This window comes from Trachypithecus francoisi, unplaced genomic scaffold (assembly GCF_009764315.1).
Source record: "Trachypithecus francoisi isolate TF-2019V2 unplaced genomic scaffold, Tfra_2.0 Lachesis_group16, whole genome shotgun sequence".
Taxonomy (NCBI): domain Eukaryota; kingdom Metazoa; phylum Chordata; class Mammalia; order Primates; family Cercopithecidae; genus Trachypithecus; species Trachypithecus francoisi.
This window is the reverse complement of record NW_022681461.1, coordinates 99,137,814-99,162,816: the sequence shown is the minus strand read 5'-3', so window position 1 is coordinate 99,162,816 and position 25,003 is coordinate 99,137,814. Positions and strand designations below refer to the sequence as shown.

The 25,003-nt window shown below is 53.7% G+C and overlaps 3 protein-coding genes and 4 non-coding genes across 10 annotated transcripts; 5 read left to right on the top strand and 2 right to left on the bottom strand.

Annotated features, from left to right (window-relative positions):
* Positions 1–3,400: 3,400 nt before the first annotated feature.
* On the bottom strand, positions 3,401–9,067 carry SURF6 (surfeit 6). 2 transcript variants are annotated; one of them, XM_033238693.1, is made up of 5 exons: positions 8,715–9,067; positions 6,780–6,989; positions 6,104–6,192; positions 4,929–5,141; positions 3,401–4,731 (listed from the first exon to the last, which is right to left on the bottom strand). In XM_033238693.1, exons 1-5 carry the CDS (start codon positions 8,806–8,808, stop codon positions 4,252–4,254), a joined length of 1,086 nt encoding a protein of 361 aa, XP_033094584.1. In that variant the 5' UTR covers positions 8,809–9,067; the 3' UTR covers positions 3,401–4,251. The 2 variants fall into 2 exon arrangements, with proteins under 2 accessions (XP_033094584.1, XP_033094585.1); XM_033238694.1 differs by lacking the exon at positions 3,401–4,731 and having other exon boundaries at positions 4,940–5,136; positions 6,100–6,192.
* Positions 9,068–13,770: 4,703 nt separating this feature from the next.
* On the bottom strand, positions 13,771–20,976 carry MED22 (mediator complex subunit 22). Of its 2 annotated transcripts, none has more exons than XM_033238692.1 (5): positions 20,843–20,976; positions 19,494–19,654; positions 17,999–18,079; positions 16,952–17,160; positions 13,771–14,528 (listed from the first exon to the last, which is right to left on the bottom strand). In XM_033238692.1, exons 2-5 carry the CDS (start codon positions 19,614–19,616, stop codon positions 14,339–14,341), a joined length of 603 nt encoding a protein of 200 aa, XP_033094583.1. In that variant the 5' UTR covers positions 19,617–19,654; positions 20,843–20,976; the 3' UTR covers positions 13,771–14,338. The 2 variants fall into 2 exon arrangements, with proteins under 2 accessions (XP_033094583.1, XP_033094582.1); XM_033238691.1 differs by having other exon boundaries at positions 20,827–20,963.
* A 75-nt stretch (positions 20,977–21,051) lies between these two features.
* RPL7A (ribosomal protein L7a) lies at positions 21,052–24,844 on the top strand. 2 transcript variants are annotated; one of them, XM_033238688.1, is made up of 8 exons: positions 21,052–21,147; positions 21,781–21,901; positions 22,401–22,550; positions 22,753–22,893; positions 23,078–23,157; positions 23,438–23,560; positions 24,436–24,505; positions 24,683–24,844. In XM_033238688.1, the coding sequence occupies exons 1-7, from the start codon at positions 21,145–21,147 to the stop codon at positions 24,457–24,459; spliced, it is 642 nt and encodes a 213-aa protein (XP_033094579.1). In that variant the 5' UTR covers positions 21,052–21,144; the 3' UTR covers positions 24,460–24,505; positions 24,683–24,844. The 2 variants fall into 2 exon arrangements, with proteins under 2 accessions (XP_033094579.1, XP_033094578.1); XM_033238687.1 differs by having other exon boundaries at positions 23,438–23,568.
* On the top strand, positions 22,246–22,320 carry LOC117099492. Its single transcript, XR_004443829.1, has one exon. It is a non-coding gene; the product is annotated as a small nucleolar RNA SNORD24 (small nucleolar RNA).
* On the top strand, positions 22,936–23,009 carry LOC117099486. Its single transcript, XR_004443822.1, has one exon. It is a non-coding gene; the product is annotated as a small nucleolar RNA SNORD36 (small nucleolar RNA).
* On the top strand, positions 23,294–23,366 carry LOC117099485. The gene has a single exon (XR_004443821.1). It is a non-coding gene; the product is annotated as a small nucleolar RNA SNORD36 (small nucleolar RNA).
* LOC117099487 lies at positions 23,992–24,059 on the top strand. The gene has a single exon (XR_004443823.1). It is a non-coding gene; the product is annotated as a small nucleolar RNA SNORD36 (small nucleolar RNA).
* Positions 24,845–25,003: the final 159 nt, after the last annotated feature.

The following is a 25,003-nucleotide window of genomic DNA, read 5'->3' as shown; positions in this document are numbered from 1 at the left end:
GCAGGCCTGTCATCTCAGCTACTCAGGAGGCTGAGACAGGAGAATGGCTTGAACCTGGGAGACGGAGGTTGCAGTGAGCCAAGATTGCGCCATTGCACTCCAGCCTGGACAACAAGAGCAAAACTCTGTCCCAAAATGGAAAAAGAAAGAAAGAAAGAAAATTGGCAAGGATATAGAACTTGAACTCCACTGGACCTGACATTAAAACACTTGACTCAACAAGAGCAGAAAACACTCTTCTCAAGCACACACACATTTACCAAGAGAGACCACAGTCTGGGTTATGAAACAAACCCTGTTAACTTCGAAAGGATTCAAGTGGTTTTTGTTTTGTTTTTTTGATACAGGGTCTCATTCTGTTGCCCAGGCTGGACTGCAGTGGCAGGAACATGGCTCACTGCATCTTCAACCTCCTGGGCTCAAGTGATCCTTCCACCTCAGCTTTCTGAGTAGCTGGGACTATAGGCATAGGCGTGGGCAACCACCCCAGGGTAATTTTTTAAATTTTTTGTAGAGACAGGGTCTCACTACATTGCCCAGGCTGGTCTCAATCTTCCAGGCTCAAGTGATCCTTCTCCCTCAGCCTCCTAGTATCGGGATTTACATGTGTCAGCCACCATGCCCCAGCCAAGAACTCAAGTTATACAAAGTATGTTCTCTGACCACAGGGAAATTCAACTAGAAATCACTAACAGAAAGATCTCTGGCAAATTCCTCAATATTTGGAAACTAAATAACACACCTCTAAATAACTCGTAAGTCAAAGAATACATCTAGGGGAAATTAGCAGGTATTTTGAACTGAATGAAAGCACAACATATGAAACTTCATCAGGTATCACGAAAGCAGACTCAACTTTTTAGACCTTACAAATGCCTGCCTGTCCCCTTTGCCTCTGGTCTTCTGCCTGGGGGCTGCCTTTCCCCAATCTTTGTTCATTGTACTGAATCCTACATGACACTGTCAACCAATGAAGACATCCAGAGATAGACTCTCTAAAATAAATGGATTTGGGAATAGCAGCTTATCTGGAATACCGCAATGGTTGAGGATGGTCTTGCAGTGAGTCCTGTTATTGATCTGTTTGTAGAAATGTCTTGTGGTCAGTCCTATTACAGGAATGTGTGCATGAGGGCTGCTTCATCACCTCCGACTGTTTTAGAGTTTGACATTAGTGACTCCATTTTGGTACCGGCAACGTTCACAACTTTCCATGTGACCTCAGGGCCCTACACCCTCATCCTTCCCCTGCTCACTTTGCAGGACCACTATCAATGAGACTGTGAGTTCCTTGAGAGCTAGGGCTGGGTCTTTCATCCAGCACGGCGATGGCCCACGCCATGCATGACATGCGTTGCCAAATGACTGCATCCACTCAGTATGCCAGTCCCCACCGAACCTCGCTCTCAACCTCCCTGGCTGGCATAGGTGCCTTGCACAGACATCCAGTGGCAGTAAAACATTGCTGTACTCTCAGCTCCCTCCATCTGCAGCCCTCACTGACCCATCCAGCTGTCCTGTCTCCGCTCAGGACGAGACCCCCTTGCCCCTTTGGTCTCCATGGCCAGGTGATGGTAGTGGCCTTTTCCAGACCCTCACAGGCCCCTTAGTTCACTATGAAGATGACCTCACCTGTCGGGAACCCACGGGGACGTCTTTCCCTCGCATACATCTACATTTGCCTGACCCAGAATGTGGTTTCAACATGAGTCCCATGCCTGGCTCCAAATCCCCTTGTCAGAGTAAGGAAATCCCCTGAACTCTTAGTTTGCCAAGACCTCTTGTTATAAATGGCAGTTGGGTCATTTACCGGGTGCCTACTCTGCAATCATTGCGATGGTCACGTGGGTTTTGCTCCTTTAATCTGTTGATGTGAATCACTCGCGATTCGCTGGCGTTGAAACCGCTTTGCAATTCTGAGTTAAATCCAGCGTGGCACTTTGTTAAACTTGGTTTATTATTAAAATTTTGACATTGGTATTTGGCAACTTCCCTTCCTCTTACCTAGTTTTCTTGTTTAGTTTTGGTAACAAAGTTAAATTCATGAAGTGTTCTCTCATTTGATTCTCTGTTAGAATTTGTCTAAGTCTGGAATTACCTGTTCTCTATTTCATGGAACTTCTCTGTAACTGTCTGGGGGAACATTCTTAACTACTGATTCCATTTCATCAGTGATTACAACTCAGGCTTTCCATTGGTCAGTTTTGGAGACCTTTCTTCCATTTACTTTGAGTTGTTCCAACTTAAGCTGCATGCTTATCTTTGGCCCTTAAAAACACAGACATACAGCATATACGTGTATGAATGACACTATTTATCTATCTGTAGATGCACATACATTTAGGGGCCATGAAATGTTTTTTATGCTGCTTTAATCCTATTCCACAAATTTTTTCTGAGACAGTCTCGCTCTGTCACCCAGGCTGACGTGCAGTGGCTCGATCTTGGCTCACTGCAGCCTCCACCTCCCGGGTTGAAGCGATTCTCCTGCCTCAGCCTAACAAGCAGCTAGGACTACAGGCATGTCCCACCATGCCCGTTAATTTTTGTATTTTTAGTAGAGATGGGGTTTTATCATGTTGGTCAGGCTGGTCTCGAACTCCTGACCTAAAGTGATCCACCCGCCTCCGCCTCCGCCTCCCGAAGTGCTGGGATTAACGGCATGAGCTTCCGTGCCAGGCCCTGCTCCACAAACTTCAATACACAGCATTTTCATTATCTTTTAGTCCCAAATATTTCTAACATCCATTAGGAATTAACTCAGGTAACTTGTAACTATGTTTTAGAAGTTCCAAATATGAAATTTTAAGAATTAGTTTACGCTGGAGGCAGTGGCTCACGCCTGTAATCCCAGCACTTTGGGAGGCCGAGGCGGGTGGATCACCTGAGGTCAGGAGATCGAGACCATCCTGGCCAGCACGGTGAAACCCTGTCTCTATTAAAAATACAAAAAATTAGCAGGGAGTGGTGGCGGGCGCCTGTAGTCCTAGCTAATCGGGAAGCTGAGGCAGGAGAAACGCTTGAACCTGGTAGACGGAGGTTGCAGTGAGCCGAGATCGTGCCACTGCACTCCAGCCTGGGCGACAGAGACTCCGTCTAAAAAAAAAAAGAATTAGCTCAAAATTTTTTTAACGACATTGGGATATGGTCAGGTAACGACACTGATTCCTTGAAATATCTTACGACTTCTTTTCTAGACAAAGTAGGTGGTCAATTCCCATCCATGTTCCATATATGCTTGGAAGGACTATGTATTCTTTCCAGATACTGTTGTGTCTGTCTCCTAGGCTCAAGCTTATACCCATCTCACATCTGATCTTTCACAGGGCTTTTTCATCAGTAGACACTATTAAAAGTCACACCAGCTCCCTTTAGGTTACAATCTTCGTCTAGTTAACTGGAGAGTTTCATCAAAAGAATTTTACTTACAGCGTTATCATCCACGTGCCACTAAAATTCACCTGAGTTTATTCAACCTGCATTCATTTTGATTGCCTGGAGCTTTGGATTTAATTCTTCCATTACATTTTGTATCTTCCATTCACTTCACTCTCTCCAGCTTTTACCCTGTCTTTCCCTTGGGCCAATGCACTTGACCCAACTCACACGCCTGGACTCTGGGAAGGTACTGCTCCCTCCCTCCCTCTGAATTCGGAGGTGAAATGCCGCCCAGAGGCACTGAGGAACAGAAAGGAATCAGACCCCAACAGGCAGAAGCCAAGAGAAGGGGGAGGAGACGTGGCATTCTGCCCCAGGACGCACCACGCCTGGACGTGCTCCCACCACTCCCGAGTGCCAGGTGCCCACACGCCACACCTCAGGGCTGTCCTCTGTTCCAGTCAGCTGCGGACTAACGTGGCTCGGCAGCAGAGGCCACCCTCTTCTGTCCTGTGGCCCCTGAGAACACAGGCAGGGGGGAAGGGGCAGTGACTGCCCACCCCCACCGTTCCTCCTCCCTGACCCTGCAAACCTCGGGGAAGCTTTCGGGCCCAGGAAAGAAGGCTGGGCCCCAGTGTGGCTCGCCCTTTCCCTGGGTCTGAAGGCCCCAGACCCTGTTTTCATGGATGACGCAGAAACATTCTCTTTCACACACGTGATCTGAGCCCTCACAACTCAGCAGAGCACGACAGTGTCCCCCTCACACGCAGACGCCGCGGTCTGTGGAGATCCTGGGACAGAGCCAGCACCAAGGACTCAGAGGGTCCCCTGGAGCCTCCCAGGACAGAGACGGCAGCCCCAGGTGGGAAAGGCTCAGACCAGGCCTGCGCGCTCCAGGTCCTGCGGCAGGATGCGGCCCTTCTTGCGGGCCCTGAGCAGGCGGCGCTCGGCGCGGGCCGCCTTCTTCCTGCGCAGGTTCTGCCGACGCCGGTCCTGGCGCTGCTGCATCTTCTCCACCACGCCGGCCGTGCGCTTCTCCCACCCGCGCTGCCGCTGCGCCCTGCGCTTCTCCTTCCGCTTCAGGGCCTCCTGCAGCAGGCGTTCGTCATCGCGGATCTTCACGCCCTCCGCCTTGTACAGGAGGTTGGTCCACTTCATCTTGGTCTCCAGCTCTTGCGCCTTCCCCTCATCCTGGTCGCGCAGCTCGTCCAGTCGGCTCTGCCGTGCCTGCAGGCGCTCCAGCAGCTGCCGGTAGTTCCTCCCGGTCAGCGGCGTGAGGTTCCCCTTCACCCTCTGCCTCTTCTCCTTTCTGCGCTGAGCCTTGCTGGCCGGCTCGTCTTCGCTCACCTCCACCTGGGAAGAAGGTATGACATGAGCTCACGCCAGCCCCACACTAGGCCCGTCTTGGCCGGCACCCTAAGGGACCTGCGCTGTCCCTGTCACCACCTTACAGACGCGATGGGGTCCGGAGGGAGGTCATGAAGCTAACAAGGGGCAATGCTGAGGCCTGAAGCCGACCCAGCCCGCCCGAGGACCCAGCTCCCACTCACCTTATTGAAGATCAGCCCCGGTGGCTCGCGCGGCTCCCTGCAGGCCCCCTCTGGCGTTGGCTCCACCGCCTCCTGGGCCTCCGTGGCCTCCTCAGCCTTCCTGGCCTTCTCTTTCGCCCGCAGCTCCTTTCGCTTCCTCTTCTTCCGGTCCCGTTCCTGCTTTCTTCTCCGCTTTTTCTCCAGGGCGGCAGGGGACAGCTCCTTGGCACTGCCCTGGGGGAGAGGCGCCCACTCATTCAAGTTCTCTCGACCCCAGCGTCCCCCAGCCTGGCCCACGGTTGAGAAGAATCAGGGCTGGAAGGCAGGTGAGGAAATCCTCACGCAGAACAAGGGGCCCACGGAGTTCAATGTTCCACAACAGAGGATGTTCCTCAAAAATGCAAATGACCCCAAAAGGGAGAAGGGACCCCCAAATATGAATCACGGCTTCCAATTCCCAGGCGCTTACCCCATGCCAGGATACGTTACAAACATGGTTCCACATGTCATACATTGCTTCATAGATGAGGAGGGTCAACACCACTGCCTAGAACTTGGAGTTGGGGTCTGAACACCTGTCCTGACCGCTGCCTATTCTGTTTACGAGGTACACAAACTAAGCTCTCCCCAGTGGCCTTTCCCATCCCCAGGCCAACAAGAGTCCTACACCAGCCCAAACGAGGCCTGTGCTTCAGGAACAAGGGCCCGGAGCCTTGATCGCCCCTTAGGAACCATACACTGTACCTTGGGATGGCGGAGGAGAGTAGCTGGGGACTGTCCCCCACACAGCATGAGGCCTTAAGGAAGGGCCCCAGGGAAAGGGTGGGTAGGGGCCAACACAGAGGAGACAGCACTATTCAGCACAAAGAGCTGCACTGGCGATTCTTGTGCCTAGCCACTCAGCTCAGGTCCCTGCTCAACTCGCAGGACTATCACGACATTCGGAGAAACTGACACAGGAGGTGACTATCCCAGTGTCAGTTCAGCAAAGGCAGCTTCCCAGAAGGAAAGAGGCCGATAACTTTGGTGACTGAGGTTCTCCAAGAAAATAACTGCTCTCCCAGGGCACAGCTGCTGGGGCCCTGGCAGACTCACTGCAGAGGGGAGAACAGGGGTTACGGCCCCTTGCTGAGAGCCGACCCCAGGGAGAACACAGGCAGAGCAGTGACAGCACTCCAGCAAACCTGCCTGCCTACCTGGCCCCGGGCCTCCTGGATCTTCTCATGCAGTCGCTGTCGCAGAACATCCAGGGCAAAGACAGACTCAGGCTCAGTGGCCAGGCCATCTGCAGGGAAGGAGACAGGACTGCAGGGGGCGCTCTCTCCCTCTCCCCCTCCCTCCCTCCCTAGGGCCACAAATCCCTGTCCCACTGTGGCCACTCATGGATCTGCAGGGCAATTTCAGTAAATTCTACTCCACCACTTCAACCTAGACTGGTTCCTACAACATCCTCCACGACAGGTAACTGAGTGCCTTGCAAGGTAGGTCACTGTGGTATGAGAAAACACTTCCTATGGTGCAAGCCAAACCACCTCCTCCACATTCTGTAGCCTGCGCCCCAGAACAAGCTGGCTCTCACGACGCCCCTGCAGAGACCTGAGGACAGTGAAGCTCAAGTCAAGCTGCTCCAGGTCCTCAGAGAGACATGGGCTTGCCCCCTCACATCCTGCTAGCCATGTGGCCTGGAACGCCATACAGTTCCTTCGGTCCCATCCACCCTAGCGCTCCTGGGATCTTTGTTCCTGGGGAAGTCTTGTGCTATCCCTGTGTGCCTAACAATGCTTTTTTTTTTTTTAACAGCAGAGGGGACCAAGCCCAAGCCCAGCCCCAGCCCTGCCCTGCACAGAACCAACATGTCCTGATGCCTCTCACCTGCAGGGTTCCCTGCTGAACTGGAAGCCCAAGCTGCTTCCTCTTTGGTTGCCTCAGGCCTCCTGGCCCCAGAGGCTGCTAGAGACTTCTCTCCCAAGGACTTGGCCTTGTGCTCAGCAGCCTTCTCTTCCCGCTCCCGGAATTTCTTTTGTGTTTTCTTCCTTTTCTTTTTTGGGGGCCCTGCAGCTTCTGAGCCTCGATTTTTGCCAGCTGAAATGCAAAATAAGAAAGAGTTGCTGTCCCAGCCGGGCGCGGTGGCTCACGCCTGTAATCCCAGCACTTTGGGAGGCCGAGGCAGGCGAATCACAAGGTCAGGAGTTCGAGAGGAGCCTGGCTAACATGGTGAAACCCCATCTCTACTAAAAATACAAAAAACTAGCCAGGCGTAGTGGCAGGCGCTTGTAATCTCAGCCTCTCGGGAGGCTGAGGCAGGAGAATAGTTTGAATCTGGGATGCAGAGGTTGCAGTGAACTGAGATCACTCCACTGCACTCCAGCCTGGGCAACAGAAGAAGATTCCATCTCAAAAAAATAAGTTGCCATCCCAATCTCATGGCCCATTCAATAGGCAGGAAAGGCTCACCAAGGCTTTGATCCTAGGAGGATGCAGAAAGAGGATCAGGATTGGGAGCCAGAGACACACTGATCCTAGAGCTCCGAACCACAACCTTGACCAAGTAGTTCTGCTTGTGAGAATCCATCATGCACAAAGACCAGGCTTCAAGGACGTTCATCATATTATTTGAGTGAAAAATTACAAAAACCTGAATATCCACCTCTACTAATAATTTCTGACCCTGCTTCACAATAAGCTACCACGTTGCCATCAAACACAATGACAAAGGCTTTCATTTTAGCTGCTGGGGGTAATGTTTACTTTTTTTTTTTGAGACAGAGTCTCGCTCTGTTGCCCAGGCTGGAGTGCAATGGCACGATCTCTCCTCACTGCAAACTCCACCTCCCGGGTTCAAGCAATTCTCTTGCCTCAGCCTCCCGAGTAGCCGGGATTACAGGCGCCCAGCACTGTGCCCGGCTAATTTTTGCATTTTTAGTAGAGACGGGGTTTCACCATGTTGGCCAGGATGGTCTCGATCTCCTGACCTTGTGATCCGCCTGCCTTGGCCTCCCAAAGTTCTGGGATTACAGGCATGAGGCCCCATGCCCCGACAATGTTTACTTTTTAAATGGGAGAAATCAGTATGTAAAGTAGGAGCTGAATCGTTTTAATAAATGAAAAAAAAACTTGAAAAAGGATGAGAAAGACAGACGGAAGACATACTGAGTAATGAGAACACTCACAAGATTTTGGATTTGCTATCACCAATATACCGTCCTTGAATAAAAAGGAAACCCCGTTTAACCTCTGGTGGGTCTAGAGACCCTGCTGCTCTCCTCTCCTCCTGGGCCCAGACAGCACTGACAAGTCCCCGCTGTCGGCTTCCCCGCCCAATTATCTACTTCCCTTGTGCAGCCAGGTCACCAGGCCATGAGAACCCTAAGCGCAGGAGCCCTCTGCCATCCTCCTCTTCCCCACACCGCACCATGTCCGTAGTGAACGGTCTGAAAGGGTCTTTGACCACGGACTGACCGTTACTCCTGTCTCTACTAAACCCTCTCTCTACTAAAAATACAAAAATTAGCTGGGCGTGGTGACGCGCGCCTGTAATCCCAGCTACTCTGGAGGCTGAGACAGGAGAATCTCTTGAACCCGGGAGGCGGAGCTTGCAGTGAGCTGACATCCGGCCACTGCACTCCAGCCTGGGCGACAGGGCGAGACTCCGTCTCAAAAAAAAAAAAAAAAAAAGCAAGGGAAACGGCGGTAATTTCACAAGTCACTTGGATTTTTTTTCTAGTACTTTACAGACTCGTCTACACCGGCTCCGGCCGCGTCCCCGTTTCGCAGGCCCCTCAGTCCCAGCCCGGCCATGTGCGTTACCCCGCGTCGGCGCCTGCTGCTCCGGGCCCGAATGGGAGCAGATCTTCTTGGCCAGGCTCTGCAGATAGGCGTCCTTGGCGAGCAGAGAGGCCATGGCGGAGACCCGGGCCGTTCACAACTCACACCTTCCCCGCTGCGCGTGCGACTCTCACCACGTCCGCCGGAAACCACCACAAGGGCAGGCGCCGCCAGACGAGCGCCGAGCCGCCAGCCCGCGCGCTCGATTAGTCAGACCTGACTTCGCCGGAAGCGGCGCGCGGGGCGGGGCGCACAGCATTGTGGGCCGAGGGCAGCCAATCTCCGCCCGGAGTCGGTGCAGCAGGGGACCCCGAGGCCGGGCCTCAGCGCCTCCATCGCCTCCATCACCTCCATCACACGTCCCGCACGTGTTCCTGCGCTCACCCCTCACCCCGGCACCCGACACAGCAGGCGCTCATGAGTAGGGACGAAATGAGTGAATGGCCAGCAGGACATTCATTCAGCCCTTTGGAGTGGGGGGCTTCCGGTCTCAGGCGGACGCAGACTGAGCGCCTGGCACGTGGCAGGCCCTAGGTTCAGTCCTAGGGGACACAAGCAGTGTGTCACACACACAGATGTGTTCTTGGCGAGTGTCTGCCGTAGAGGTGACTGATAAACCTGGCAAGCGTGTGACTGTCAGCTGAGGGCAGCGCCAAAGAAAGCCCCAGGGGGAAAAGGGAGAAGTGTTGGGCGGGAGGGAGCCAGGGTAGTCAAGGAAGAGCCCCTGCGCAGTGACTTTTGCTCTGAAAAATAGACTTACACACTACGATCTTCCTTCCGCCCCGGTAAAGGAGTCTCGCTCTATCGCCCCGGCTGGAGTGAAGTGACGAGATCTAGGCTCACTGCAACCTCCGCCTCCCGGGTTCAAGCAATTCTCTGGCCTCAGCCTCCCGAGTAGCTGGGATTAGGGGCGTGTACCACCACGCCTAGCTTTTTTTTTTTTTTTTTTTTTTTTTAGATGGAGTCTCGCTCTGGCGCCCAGGCTGGAGTGCAGTGGCGCGATCTTGGCTCACTGCAAGCTGTGCCTTCCTGGTTCATGCCATTCTCCTCAGCCTCCCGAGTAGCTGGGACTACAGGCGCCCACCACCACGCCCGGCTAATTTTTTGTAATTTTTAGTAGACACGGGGTTTCACCATGTTAGGATGGTCTCGATCTCCTGACCTCGTGATCCGCCCGCCTCGGCGTCCCAGAGTGCTGGGATTACAGACGTGAGCCACCGCACCCGGCCTAATTTTTGTATTTTTAGTAGAGACAGGGTTTCACCATGTTGGCCAGGCTGGTCTCGAACTCCTGACCTCAGGTGATTCACCCACCTCCGCCTCCCATAGTGCTGGGATTGCAGGCATGAGCCACTGTGCCTGGCCCACACTACGATTTTTAACACAAGATGTGGCCTTTATAATAACTCACTAGGGGCAGGAGAAAGGAGAGGTCATGGTCTGAGGCTTGAGACCACCACACCCCAGTTCCTGCACTGGAAAATTACAGGCTCCTTAAGGACCCAGAGCCCCTTCCAGGGCCACCCTGTTGGTCGAGAAGGGAGAACTTAGAGTCTTAAATTACAATTTGAAAAGGTGGCTGCTAATGTATATATATTAGAAACAGTGAGAACTGTTGTATTTGAAACAGAACTAAACTTTCTTCCCCTAACTTCTGCCATGAGGTGATTAAAAAAAATTTTTTTGGCCGGGCACAGCGGCTCACGCCTGTAATCCCAGCACTTTGGGAGGCCAAGGCGGGAGGATCACTTGAGTCCTAGAGTTGGAAACCAGCCTGGGCAACATAGTGAAACCCTGTCTCCACACACACAGAAAATTAAATTAGCCGAGCATGGTGGCCAGCCCCTGTAGTCCCAACTACTCAGGAAACTGAGAAGAGAGGATCACTTGAACCCAAGAGGCAGAGGTTGCAGTGAGCCAAGATCACACCACTGCATTCTAGCCTGGAGTGCCAGGCTGTCTCAAGAAACATATACTTTTTTCATTTTTAAAAAAGGCAGTCAAATTTAGCAGCATGGGGGTTAAATGCCAACTACAATGATACTAAGGTTAATTAGTTCTGACATCCCACTGCCATTCAGACCAGGCTAGAGGTGATGTTGCATGGAGGATGAAAGTGACGCTGCTGATGACTCCCCTGAACTGCTGGGTATCTTAACACCATCACCTACTGAGTTCAGAATGGGCATCTGACCCCCCAAGCCCCACCTCTTCCTCTAACTGCCAACCCTTTTTTCAGTTAAGGCGGCTCCATCCTTCCAGGTGCTTGGACCAGACCTTGAAACCACTGACTCCTTTCTTATTCCCCACATCCAATGCTTCAGCAAATCCTGTCAACTGTGCCTTCAGAGCACCTCCAGAATCCGACTGGACTCACTCTCATCTCACCACCACTCTGGTCCTGTTTTATTTTTTTGAAACAGGGAGTCTCACTCTTTCTCCCAGGCTGGAGTGCAATGGTATGATCTTGGCTCACTGCAATCTCCACCTCCTGGGTTAAAGTGATTCTCCTGCCTCAGTCTCCTAAGTAGCTGGGACTACAAGCACGTGCCACCATGCCTGGCTAATTTCTTTTTCTTTCTTTTTTTTTTTTTTTTGAGGTAGTTTTGCTCTTGTTGCCCAGGCTGGAGTGCAGTGGCCTGATCTCGGCTCACTGCAACCTCTACCTCCTGGGTTCAAGCGATTCTCCTGCCTCTGCCTCCCGAGTAGCTGAGATTACAGGCATGCGCCATGACGGCCGGCTAATTTTTTGTATTTTTAGTAGAGACGGGGTTTCTCCATGTTGGTCAGGCTGGTCTCGAAATCCCGACCTCAGGTGATCTGCCCGCCCCGACCTCCCAAAGTGCTGGGATTACAGGCGTGAGCCACGGCGCCCAGCTAATTTCTATATATTTTTTTTAGTAGAGAGGGGTTTTGGCATGTTGCCCAGATGGGTCTCAAAACTCCTGACCTTAAGTGATCCACCCACTTTGGCTTCCCAAAGTTTTGGGATTACAGGCAGGAGCCACCACGCCTGACCTGGTCCTGTTTTACATTTTAAGACTCCAAAATAACAACCAAGTGCAACACACAATAAAAACAGGCATAAAAGCCTTTCAGCTGGAACCACCATCTTCCAGTAACTGGCCAAAATGACGAACACAAAGGGAAAGAGGAGAGGTACCTGATCCATGTTCTCTAAGCCTTTTAGAAAACATGCAGTTGTTCCTTTGGCCACGTATATGTGAATCGATAAGAAGGGTGATATTGTAGACATTAAGGGAATGGGGACTGTTCAAAACGGAATGGCCCACGAGTGTTACCATGGCTCAACTGAAAGAGTCTACAATGCTCCCCAGCATGCTGCTGGCATTGTTGTAAACAGACAAGTTAAGGGCAAGATTCTTGCCAAGAGAATTAATATGTGTAATGAGCACATGAAGGACTCTAAGAGCCGAGATGGCTTCCTGAAACACGTGAAGGAAAATGATCAGAAAAAGAAGGAAGCCAAAGAGAAAGGTACCCGGATTCAACTGAAGTGCCAGCCTGCTCCATCCAGAGAAGCGCCCTTTGTGAGAACCACTGGGAAGGAGCCTGAGCTGCTGGAACCTCTTCCCTATGAATTCATGGCATCATAGGTGTTAAAAAAAAAAAAAAAAAAAAAGACAAAAGACCTCTGGAATAGGAAAAACAAAAAAAAGGCATTAATATTTGGGGAACAACTGAAGAAATCTGAATGTGACTAGATACTAGAGGATATGGAATCATCATCCATTTTGGTTGTGGTGATGGGAGAAGGAGAATGTGCTCAGAGAGGCAAACTGACGAGTACTTCCATGAGCTCAACTGCCCTCAAAATAAAAAGCTTGGGATAAAAGAGTGACATAGACTGAGGATGGGCCAGGGCTTGGGAACATGGAGGCCACTGGTGACCTTAATACGCATAGTTTTGCTAGAGTCATGGAGACAAGACCTGTCTGACGCAGGCCCAAGAGAGAACCGCAAATGGGTATCAGCTGCTTCCCCATGGAGCTCTGCTGCCAAGGGCCAGGAGCTGGAGAGGAAACGGGGTCAGCAGAGCGGCTTGGCTCTAAGGAGAAACGACTTGATGTGAATGATGGTCCTGGTCAAGCAGAAAACAAAACTGACGGCAGAAGGTCTTACTGCTCAGGTTTTTAGGAGCAGGACAAGTGGGATCCCACCACAAAGTCTGGCCAGTTCCTTCCGGGCTTTCCCTTCATATATGCTTCCATCTGGTTATAATATTTTTCTTCCTTAGTGGTTAAGTACGAGGCATTTCCACAGCTAAAACAGTGCAGGAGATCACCACACGTATGAGTGGGGAAATAATCCCTCAGAGGGGAAGCAACTTCCCTAGACCACCCCAAAAGCCAGACCCAGAGTCAGGGCTAGGCCTCAGGCTCCTGTCTGTCTAGTGCCTTCTGCTTGGCTGAGGTTCTCTGGTTCACGTGGTGACGGGTCAGCTGTGTTCTTACCTGTCCCTAAGGCTGGATCCTGGGCTGTCACCTCATTCACAGATCGGGGAAGACGATGGCCTCCCCATGAGAAGAGGAAGCACATGGGTGGTGGTGGAGGAATTGGGCGTGGGGGAGTTAGGGGACAGGTGTGCTCCCCTCACACTTCCTGCCCAGTGCTGTGACTTCTACATTTCTAAGGTGAGCCTGGCACCAAAAGACACTGGGTCTAGACTTCCATCAGGGTCAAGTTCTGATTTCTGCCACTTCACCTCCTAGCTCTGTGGCTGTGGGTACACCTCACCCCTTCTAAGTCCACATTCTCTCCTCTCTGAAATATCAGCACTAGGAGCACCGGCTCCGGTGGCAGTGATGAGATGCCAGCAGAGGCGCAGGTGCCTGGATGTGCAATGATGGCAGCAGGTCCATTCACTGAATACTGGGGACCTACCAGGTGCCCATGGGGAGAGGGTGACTTCAGGCCAGGCTGTCCAGGCAGAGCTGAGGAGCTGCTGCTCGGATAGCTGCTGGGAGACCAAGGGTGGTCCTGAACTGATGAGGAATGAGGAAGAAAGAGGAGCAACGCAAAAGCGTGGTGGTATTTTAATCAAGTCTCATTACAAAGGCAGAATTAGGAATGAGTCCCACCTAGCTTCCACGTGTGGGCAGCCGCTGTCACACGCACCTGTCGTGGCATTCAGCCCATGGCACAGACATATGTGGCTCAGGGCAAAAACCAGCGGGTGGGGCTCTGCACAGGAACCCTGGCCTCGGAATGGGAAACCCAGCCTGCCCAACACTGCTCAGAGCCTCTCTCAACTCTCACAACAGGCTCAGGTCAGAACTCCCCGGAAATCACGTGCCCTCCTGCCCCACTGCTGAGATCCCCAACATGCCAGACCTAGCTTGGAAACCTTCTTTCACCTGGTCGGCCAGGAAGGCAGCAAACAGAGATGACGACTCAGGGAATGATGTGCTGTTCGGAAATGGCTGTTTCCCTACTGTCCTGGCTGGACCCACCCTGGGCTAACAAGCTTCCCAAGGAAGTCCCCAAATGGGAACCTAGGCTGAGAGAAGCCAGGCTATGGTGGCATCCCATCCAGAGGGCAGCCTCAGGTTTTGTTCCTGAGAATGAAGGGTGGCCCCGGAGGCTCAGGCATGCTCAGTGGGGCCAGGGCCACCAGCATGAGAGTGGGCAGGGGCTGCCACCTGTAGGGGGCCAGCACTGGGCTCCGGGGACGCCAGCAGAGGGGCCGAGAGGCCATCAGCAGAGTCTGTGTCGAGGTCCAGCCTCCCGTAAGCTTCGCACAGAGGCAGGTCATTAGCTTCGCAAAGGCTTGAGCTTTTCCACCACCAGAAACCCCAGGGAGAGACAGGAGCAGGCAGAGAGGAAAGCCAAGGGAGGGGAGAGCAAGACAGAAGCAGAGTTAAGAAAACATGACCACACCCCAGACCTGCCTTTCCCTTTCTCCACTCCTGCTCCATCTGACCCCTGAGACGGCAGGCCTGGCAGAGAGAGGGGGCCAGCGTTGAGAGCCCCCCTAGCATCCTTAAAGGAGGAAGCTGCCCTGGCCCAACCACCAACAGCTGTGTGACCTTAGCAAGCCCTTCCTGCGCAGCCTCCACGTGGGCCTGTCCTAGCCTATGCTTCCCAGCTGGTGCTGGTCCCCCTCCTCTTGCAAGAAGCTGTCAGGCTGGCAGCACTCCCTTCTCCCTGACTGCAGAAACCCCAATGTCACTGCACTGCACAGAGCTCTTGGAGGGCAGAGACTGTGTCTTCTTTCTGGGTGGGTCGCTGCCTGAAACTTAGCCTGAAGGGGGCGACAGCTGGGAACACAGGCCCTGGCACTTCCTGGTAGTGCTACATCAGCCAGGTGGCCTCAAGCAGGCGCCCCCACCTCTAACGCAGGGAATCCTCGCGGCAGCCAGGATGCAGGTGAAGAGCACAGTTAGCCCTTCCCATGCCCGCAGCTGTGACAGTCCATGCTCGCCTCGTGCTAACCTGCAGGCAGGGGCCCTGGCTTTCCCGCGGCCTGCCTCGCCCCTGGCTTCCTCTCTTGCTCCTGCCCTCAGTGTTCAGTCTCAGAACCGTCCTGGGCACAGAGTGGCATCCCGAGGAAAGCGGAGGATAGGCAGAGCCAGAAAGAGCAACTGAACAGCGGAGAGGGGGCAGGCGAGCACGGAGGCACAGCTCATGCGGGATGGGGTGGGGAGCGGAGCGCCCTTTGGGGCACCAACAGGAAGGGACAGAGGAAACTCAGCCCAGCCCTTGTCGCTTAAAGGAGATGTACAGAGGAGGGAGCAACTGCTTCTGCCACAGGAGCTATGTGAGGCCCCCCCAGGGCGCTGGTGTGGACAGCATGCCTGTGGAGGAGACACAGGCTGGCCTGGAAGCCCCTCTGGGTGAAGCCAAGGGACTGTTGGGGAAGGGCATGGGAAGCCTGGCACACATGTCCTGGGTTTGCCCCCTGCTTTGCTGCAGGGCCGTGGGCAGGTTCCCTCTCTCCCTGCCCCATGGCAAGGCAGGCAGGCTGAATTACAGGCCCACAGCTGCTCTGTCCAGGGGTCCTCAGTGAGTGGCTGCCTCAAAGAGACAGACAAACCGAACAGCTGTGGAAGGAGACGCCCAGAAGGGTGTGAAACACCCCAGGACCCATCTCAGCCACTAATGTGGAGGAAATGCTGCCTCGTATCTGCTGAGTTAATGAGTACTGAGGACCAAAATTTCCCCAGAACGCCCTGGAAAACTCTAGAACTGCTGCAGCTGAGCAGTGCCACTGAGCCCAGGACAGGGAAACCAAGTCCCAGGTCATGCTGGCTCTGGACATCTGTGGCTCCCAGCATGGCCACTGGGCAGAAAGGGGCATTTTAAATCCACCACCAGGAAGGTTTGTCCAGGAGAAGGCACAAGATGGATACAGACACTGCGTCTGCTGTACTGAATCGTGATTTTCTAAGCTAATGGGGCAGAGTGGAGGACCTCCCTGTCTCCAGCCTAAGTTTACCCCAGGTAAATGATACGTGGACTCTGATTTCTCAAGCCCCCTCCAGCTCAAACGGCCGAAGGTTTCAGCTTCTTACATGGCCCCACGGGGGTCAGGATAATGGGTTTTGACCCTTCTGCATCCCCGGGGCCCAGCACGAGGCCTGGCATGTAGATTGGCTCCAGCTCCGTGGATGAGGCTGAGTGGGTCAGAAACTGGAGCTCCAATGGCTTTCAAGGCCATTCCCTCATTCCCTGCCTGGGCTTCATCCCCCCACACTCCTATGACTGTCCCTGCCTCCACACTGGGGTTTGGTGACATCCACATGGAATTGTAACCCTGGTGCCCTGGACATAGGTGTGGACCTGACTGCCCAAGAGGGGCTGGCCCAGCCTTGGCTGAAATCTCTACATATGGATTCAGCAGCTAACAGGAGCAGCACAGCCCCAGAAGGCACTGCCTGAGGAGGAAGGCTCTCGGAAGAGGCCCTGCGGGGGATACAGCCAGGCGCCTCCCTTCTCCAGACCTGGCCTATGCGACTGGCATTGAGTCCTGTGGTTTTCATCACACTGCACTGTGGGAAAGGCCCAGGGCCCTGGCAGATGGTTGTGAATTGTCTGTCGATCAAATGCTCTGGTCAGAAGCTCTGCTCTGAAACCCAGGCACGGCTCCACTGCCAAGACCAGCAAGAATTTGAAAAAGCAGAAGGCAGCCTTGCCTGCTGGCCAGGCCCAGGTAGGCGGGCTCCCGCTCTGCATGGGGAGTCCAGCGCTATTTATACCTGGACGAGTAATACTCCTCCTCCAGCTCATAGAGGTCGATGGAGATCTCGTCTCGCAGCGTGATGAGCTTCCGGTCGCACTCCTCCTGCAGCGCACGCAGCTGCTGATTGCGCTGGTCGATGGCATCATTCACTGAGGGGAAGTCATTGAGGATCAGGAACTGCTTGAGGTCGGACACCAGCTTCATCAGGGACTCGCCGGCTCGGACCTGTGGCCATCAGAACCAGGGCGGGCACAGGGTGAGGGGTAACAGCGGCCCTGCCTGCAGGTGGCTGATGTGGGGCAAGGGATGGCCTCTCTGGGAGCCTCAGCTCCTCATATGCAAAGTGAGACTCTACCCCTGACCTCCACAGGTTCATTTGTGAGAATTAAGTGAGAAAACTAGGATGTCAGTTCTGCACGGCAGGCCCTCCCCTCCCTCAGCCTCTGGCTTCCACTCCTGCAGGACTGACCTCCAGTCCAATTATGCAGGTGCACATCCTGCTCATGAAAAACTCAAACCCCACAGATAAAACTATGATCCCATTTTGCCTCCTGCCCCGGGGTAGGGGTAACATGGCTGCCAGCTGAGCAGAGCTCCTGTGAGACCTTTTGCCGTGCATTTTGAGCCCTGGACGTGCAGCTGCGGGAGTATCTCCTTGCTGTGTTTCTCCTGTGATCCGAAGGAATCCAATGGCGCCTACAGTTCCATTCGGCTATTTGTCTTTTCACTCACAACTGACCTTAGGAACTCGTGAGTTAGCAGGAAGGGCTGCCCTCTTCCTGGCCACTGCACAGCTACAGGATGGGTATGGGCGGCTCTCTGCCCAGCCCTCCTCCAAGTGCCCTACGTGAGGACAGTCTCCTGAGAAATGATTTGCCCCCACCTCATTCTTTAAAGCTGCTGAGTGGTGAAACCAAAGCATCTCTACATTTGCCTCCTTCTGCTCCTTCTCAGGGGAAGAAGAGCAGACCAGCCCCAGAACCCCCTACACTCCACCCAGGAAACCCCAGCAGGGACTGATGCTCCTGGAGCCCAGGCCGTGCCCTCCACCCTGGCCACTCACAATGTTGGCGGCTCGCACGTGCATCTCGTAATTGTCCTGTTCACCCTGAGTGGCCCGTGACACCTGCGTCTCGTCCTCAATCTGGGGGCAAACAAGAAAACCTAGAATCAAACCAGTCAAGGCATCCGCACCCCTGGCCCGGCCCAGCCCAGCTTACGGTAACTGTCATCTGCCCAAGATGCCCACACTATCCATAACCTGTCTGTGGTGCTGTCTACAGACCTGAGTCCTGTCAGCCAGACCTCTGGCAAGGTTCAATTCCACCCTCTGTTGTTCTGGCCATGGGAGACAACAGGCACCTTGCAACAAATGGAGGCAACTCAACGCTGCTTGCTGTGCTAGATACAGGGATGGGGGCTTATCTCGGACCAGTCTTTTTGGGCTGTGGGAGCCCTGTCTGGTAGGAACCCTTGTCACTTGCTTGGCATTTGGTAAACTGCTGGATGAGTGAAGGGATGATGTATTTTTCTTTTTCAGCGACCATTTCCTGATCACTTCCCAGGTGCCAGGCTGTGTCACGCACTTGACCACCATTAGCCCATGACATTTTCACAGAAGCCTGGCCTGGCACCCCGGTTTATAGGTGGCCAAGCGAGGCTGGGACAGACTGGTGTGGTCAAGGAGTCTGATGGTGAACAGAGGGGCCAGGAGCCCAGCCAGTGCATTCAGCTAACCTGGAGAGGGCTTCCCAGCAGGTCTTGCAAGGGCTCAGCTCAGGGTGGGTGTCAGGTACCCTCAGTGGTTAAGACCCAGACTTTGTGGGTTCAAATCCTGGCTCAGCCAGTTATGAGCTGAGTCACCTTGGGCAAATCACTAAGTCTCCTGGGCCTGGGTTTCCTCCTGAAATGAAGAGGACAACAGTGCCCACCTCACAGAGTCCTCATGAAGATTCAGCAGAACAGGCACAGACAGCCTCACAACGTGGTTTGACACATGGCAAGCACTTAGTACATGCTAGCGTCCATACTTATCATCATCGCTTATGGAGCCTGCCAGGTCTGCAGCAGCCAGGAGGGATCCAGCCCAATCTAGTGCAGCTGCAGCAGTCAGCAGGCTTGCAGGCCCCAATGCTGACTGCTCCACCTGCCTGGAGGGCCCCCCACTTCTCCCCTCAGTCTGCTTTTCTCCTGCTCACTGGCTTTGTGCCCAAAGTAACTGTTTTATACAGGTAAACTCACCAGTCATCATAAGGTCATTGTGGGGTAATCATAAGGACCCCACAATGCAGGAGAAACTGAGGCACTAAAAAGTGAAATCTCCACCCAAACCCATACTGTTAGTAAGGGCTGGACATGGGGCTGCGGCGGTCCAGCCAGAGTCCCCTGCGCTGCTTTGCCAGGACGTGCCATTATTTGGTGTATCTACTGACCAGCTCCCTGTGCACTGGATGCTTCCTGCCTGGAACACTATTCACTCACACTGCTCAGCCCCTGGCCACTCCTGTCTCCATCTCTTCCCAAACCCTGCTCCCCTTGGTGGTCCCCCCCACCCCCACCTTGGCGGTCTTGATGATCTCGGTGAAGTTGTCCATGATGGACTTAATGTCATCCTTCAGCCGCTTGTTGTAGGACTGCAGCAGCGTCTCCTTGCTCTGGGGCAGGGCTCTCTGCTGGGCCATGGCTGAGCCTCAGGCAGCGCAGCGGGAAGACCTGGGACCTTAGAGCGCAGCACAGACCTCTGAGTGCAGGCAGAGTCAACCCAGGCACCCTCTATGCCCCAACCTTAGCAGAACATGTAGATTTCTGGGGATTCCCTTTCTGCCAAATAAAGTCAATCACTGAAACACAGATGAACTCAGTCCATCAGCAGGCACTGCAGGGGGTTCCAGGACTCTCCTCTGGCCTCGCCTTTGCCAGAGCAAGCTCATCCTGGAACTCCTGGCCAGCCCTCCAAGCCCTGTCCAGAGCTGCAGTCCAGACTTCATATCCAGGCCCACAGTGTCCCAGAGAGGCCTGCAAGCTCAACACCAGCCCCTGGCATAACTTCTTAGCCCGCCGCCACCCTCACCACGCCCTCCCATCCGAGGAGTCCTTCTGCACCGCCTACATCCACGCTTTCCTTCCATTCCCACTCCAGCTGCCCCGCTCCAGACCTCATCCCTGCACTGCGGGCCCCGCTCCCTCCAGTCTCTGCGCGGCAGAGAAGAGGTCCTAAAAAGTGGTCATTCCGGCCGGGCGCGGTGGCTCACGCCTGTAATCCCAGCACGGGAGGCCAAGGCGGGGATCACCTGAGGTCAGCAGTTTGAGACTAGCTTGACCAACATAGTGAAACCGCATCTCTACTGAAAATCCAAAAATTAGCGGGGAGTGGTGGCGGGCGCCTGTAGTCCCAGCTACTCCGGAGGCTGAGGCAGGAGAATCGCTTGAACCCGGGAAGCACAGGTTGCAGTGAGCCGAGACCGCGCCACTGCACTCCAGCCTGGGCGACAGGGGGAGACTACGTCTCACAAAAAAAAGCGGGGGGGTCATTCCACTCCCTCGCTTAACATCCCTCATGGCTCCTCCACTGGGACAAGGGGCTCAAGCTCCGCGCGCCTCTCGGCCTCTGCCGTAAGCCGCACTGGACAGCCTCGGCGCTGGACCTGCCTGGCCTTCGGGCCGGGCCTCTGCGCGCGGTGCTCAGGGAGGGTCCGGGGCCCCCTAGGTTCGCGGCCTGGCGCACGGCCGAGCACACTCCTAGAAGCACTCGCGTTGTTTGTGCCCATTTTTGATGGGGTGGGGGAATTAAGTCACACGTAGGTAAGTGGATCTCCGACCTCTGCGCCTACGCACCCACCCACACACCCACCCCACCTCCATCCCCACTCCCCACCACACCCTCATACCCACCCCAGCGCCCGCGCACCAGACGCCGCGTCCGCTGGGTCGGCCTGGGGCGGGGTGGACAAGTGCCTCTGGGACCCGCACTTTCCCCCGTCTCTACCCCGGCCGGGCCCGCCAGCCGCAGTCTCTCTTCCCCGCCGCGCGGCAGTCCGAAAACCTAGTCCGCCGCCGCAGCCTCTCGGCCCCGCCTTGATTTTTACATTTATAGGAGTGCTGTTGCTTTAAATCTGAAATCCCGTGCCGGTATCAACTCTCGCGATCTCCAAGGCTGCATACATATTACCCACAATTCCCTTTTCTTTCTTTCTCCTCCCGCCGCCCAAGATGGTGAGTGAGTGGTAGTTTTGTGGCACTGTAGCCGGGTCTCCAGTGTATCCGCTGCCATCCTCCTCCAGGCGCGGCCGCGGAGGGCCTCCTGCTCTGCCTGGCGCTAGGAGAGCCCTACCCGGTGTGGCGCGGAGACATTGAGATGGACTAGTGCCCCGGGCGGCCGCGAGCGGGATGCGTTGATCTCGGTGTTGCTGGGCTGGGGGAGGAGGGCCTGGAGCGCCGCAATGCGCGGCTGGGAGTGGACAGGGCCGAGGTGCCCGGAGCCTTAGCGTCTCCCGGGCTTCCTGGGCGACGAATTTTGAGCCCGCCCTGTTGCTTCTAGAACCTGCGAGGCCGCGACCCGGAGGGGTCATGAGTTCGGGGCGTCTCCTGGGTTGGCGACGCGAAGAGAGTGTGGCCTCGGGCTTAGCGGGGCTCCGACCGCTCGGGGTTCCTGGGGCTGCGTGCTCGTGCGGCTGATGTGAGACGCTCCTGTCGAAGGGTGGTGCTGGGGGGCTGCAGAACGCTGCTCGCTGGCCTAGTTCAGGCGGGGGTTGTCGGCGCCCCTTGTTTTGGAGGAGCCAGCCTGAGACCTACCCCGGACGAAGCGAGTGGAGGCAGCGGTTTAACTGACGTTTTCTCTTTGCCCAGCCGAAAGGAAAGAAGGCCAAGGGAAAGAAGGTGGCTCCGGCCCCTGCTGTCGTGAAAAAGCAGGAGGCCAAGAAAGTGGTGAATCCCCTGTTTGAGAAAAGACCTAAGAATTTTGGCATTGGTGAGTAACGGCAGAATGAAAACGGTTTGTTTCTCCCAAGGGAAAATGGTAATTGGGTTGTGTCGTATTTTGTAGGTTTTAGTGGGTGTAAAGTGGTCGCAGTCCTTAACCCGTGTCCCTTAGAGACGGGGCAATGATGATATATGCTCCTTGGTTTCATTGAGAGTTGCTGAGTGAGCATTCAGCTCAATAGGGCAGTGACCTTGGATTCAGCTTAGCCATCCGGAAACAAGTACAGTAGCATTGTCACGGCGAGGCACTAGAACAATTCTGCTGTACTTGGTAGCACCTTGGCTTGTTAGATGAGGGAAAGCATCGTGCTGTCGTGTTCTCAGGTGTTTGTGTGCAGATGATGTAAAAGAATATTTGCTATCTGAAAGATGGTGATGACGTTTTAAACCACCAAGATCGCTGATGCACCGACACCCTTCTTGGTGGCCCCAGACGTGAACTTGACGTGGGATTTGAACCTCACTCGATGTCACCTTTTACTTCTCAGGACAGGACATCCAGCCCAAAAGAGACCTCACCCGCTTTGTGAAATGGCCTCGCTATATCAGGTTGCAGCGTCAGAGAGCCATCCTCTATAAGCGGCTGAAAGTGCCTCCTGCTATTAACCAGTTCACCCAGGCCCTGGACCGCCAAACAGGTGAGGTTCTGTGGCGTGGAAAGAGTTTCTCAGGCAAGGATTCCTTACTTCAGAACATGAAGGTGGATGGCCTTAGGTTTCTTGAACTGCATCTGTCATTACATTGTAGTCATCATATAGCAGGACAGTGGTCTAGCATTTGTATTAAGTGACAAGGATTAGAACCTTGACTGCAAGCCTAAACTGAAGAGTGTTTTTCCAGCTACTCAGCTGCTTAAGCTGGCCCACAAGTACAGACCAGAGACAAAGCAAGAGAAGAAGCAGAGGCTGTTAGCCCGGGCCGAGAAGAAAGCTGCTGGCAAAGGGGATGTCCCCACTAAGAGACCACCTGTCCTTCGAGCAGGTGAGTAGGCCCCACCTTAGGGTGAACACTGGGGGCAGGCTGTTGCAGTGATGTAGAATTTCTTCACCTGAAATTACTGTGAAGAGTAAAACGGAGCTTTTTAACACTGAGTCAACAGCTGAGCCCAGCAGCTTGTGACGGGAGCGGGCCCTACGGTTGCTCACGAAGTGGTTGTGTGTTCTAGGAGTTAACACCGTCACCACCTTGGTGGAGAACAAGAAAGCTCAGCTGGTGGTGATTGCACACGACGTGGATCCCATCGAGGTGCGTTTGCCTGTTGATTGCTAACCCAAGGGCTTCTGTGTCAGTATTAGGAAGAGAGTAGGCCTAATGCCAAGTCAGTGGTGGGACTGAAGTGGGTGAGGACGGTACTGACACAGATCCAGCACATGTGTGGCTCTTGCAGTGATGTGAATCTCTCACTGAATTCAACCTTGAAGTGCAAATCCATGAGCTTTTTAACCCTGAGCAATTGCTACCAAGCGAACTCTGAAATTTACTGCTTTTGGTTAAAATACATTCTTCAGCTAATGCTTTCTTCCAGCTGGTTGTTTTCTTGCCTGCCCTGTGTCGTAAAATGGGGGTCCCTTACTGCATTATCAAGGGGAAGGCCAGACTGGGTCGTCTAGTCCACAGGAAGACCTGCACCACTGTTGCCTTCACACAGGTGAACTCGTAAGTACACAGCCTAGCCCCAAACCTCTCCCGGCTCGTTTAATCCATGCCTCACAGTTGTTTCCTTTTGCCTTAAAGGCCAATCTTTTAGTTTAAGAAATACATTTGCCGGATGCAGTGGCTCACGCCTGTAGTCCCAGCACTTTGGGAGGCCGAGGTGGGTGGATCACGAGGTCAGGAGATCGAGACCATCCTGGCTAACACGGTGAAACCCCGTCTCTACTAAAAAATACAAAAAAAAATTAGCCAGGCGTGGTGGCAGGCACCTGTAGTCCCAGCTACTTGGAGGCTGAGGCAGGCAGGAGAATGGCATGAACCCTGGAGGCAGAGCTTGCAGTGAGCCGAGATTAAACCACTGCACTCCAGCCCGGGTGACAGAGCGAGACTCTCTCAAAAAAAAAAAAAAAACCTTTATCTGAACTTTTGCCAATGATGGTTAAGAATTTCTTCACCTGAATAAACCGTGTGGTCAACATTGCATCTGAGGCAAAAGATTGTCTTGAGCTGGCCGGGCACGGTGGCTCAAGCCTGTAATCCTAGCACTTTGGGAGGCCGAGACCATCCTGGCTAACCCGGTGAAACCCCGTCTCTACTAAAAAATACAAAAAACTAGCCGGGCGAGGTGGCGGGCGCCTGTAGTCCCAGCTACTCAGGAGGCTGAGGCAGGAGAATGGCGTGAACCCAAAAGGCAGAGCTTGCAGTGAGCTGAGATCTGGCCACTGCACTCCAGCCTGGGCGACAGAGCGAGACTCCGTCTCAAAAAAAAAAAAAAATTGTTTTGAGCTAAAACTGAAGGTATTTCTGCATTCTAAAAGTGAAACTAAGGCGAAAAAAAGCCCCACTTTTGTTTTTCCTCCTGCCTTTTAGGGAAGACAAAGGCGCTTTGGCTAAGCTGGTGGAAGCTATCAGGACCAATTACAACGACAGATATGATGAGGTAAGAGCTTTACACAAAATATTGTCATACACAAATCATTTTACCAAATAACTGGTTGGCTTAACTTATGAGAAGTTCTGACGATCAGCTTCTAACAGTCCAACAGAATAACGCAACTAATAACCTTGAAAATATCAGAAAACAAGTCAAGCTGACCGCCTCTTTCTGTCTTTTCAGATCCGCCGTCACTGGGGCGGCAATGTCCTGGGTCCCAAGTCCGTGGCTCGTATCGCCAAGCTCGAAAAGGCAAAGGCTAAAGAACTTGCCACTAAGCTGGGTTAAATGTACACTGTTGAGTTTTCTGTACATAAAAATAATTAAAATACAAATTTTCCGTCAGCCAGCGTCTGTTGAGTATCTTTGATTGAATCTTATTTGGGCTAAGAAATACGCTTTTTTTTTTGAGATAGCCTCACTCTGTCACCCATGCTGGAGTTGCAGTGGTGTGATCTCACAGCAACCTTCACCTCCCAGGTTCAGGATATTCTGGTGCCTCAG

Excerpts from the sequence above, each read along its gene's own strand:
- RPL7A (XM_033238687.1), top strand. Across the intron at positions 21,902-22,400 it reads ACCTAAGAATTTTGGCATTG|GACAGGACATCCAGCCCAAA; the intron begins GTGAGTAACGGC and ends TTTACTTCTCAG. Across the intron at positions 22,551-22,752 it reads GGCCCTGGACCGCCAAACAG|CTACTCAGCTGCTTAAGCTG; the intron begins GTGAGGTTCTGT and ends GTGTTTTTCCAG.
- MED22 (XM_033238692.1), bottom strand. The coding sequence starts at position 19,616 with ATGGCCCAGCAGAGAGCCCTGCCCCAGAGCAAGGAGACGCTGCTGCAG. Across the intron at positions 18,080-19,493 it reads AGATCATCAAGACCGCCAAG|ATTGAGGACGAGACGCAGGT; the intron begins GTGGGGGTGGGG and ends GTTTGCCCCCAG. Across the intron at positions 17,161-17,998 it reads ACGTGCGAGCCGCCAACATT|GTCCGAGCCGGCGAGTCCCT; the intron begins GTGAGTGGCCAG and ends TGATGGCCACAG.
- SURF6 (XM_033238693.1), bottom strand. The coding sequence starts at position 8,808 with ATGGCCTCTCTGCTCGCCAAGGACGCCTATCTGCAGAGCCTGGCCAAG. Across the intron at positions 6,990-8,714 it reads GCAGCAGGCGCCGACGCGGG|CTGGCAAAAATCGAGGCTCA; the intron begins GTAACGCACATG and ends TTTGCATTTCAG. Across the intron at positions 5,142-6,103 it reads TCCAGGAGGCCCGGGGCCAG|GGCAGTGCCAAGGAGCTGTC; the intron begins GTAGGCAGGCAG and ends CCTCTCCCCCAG.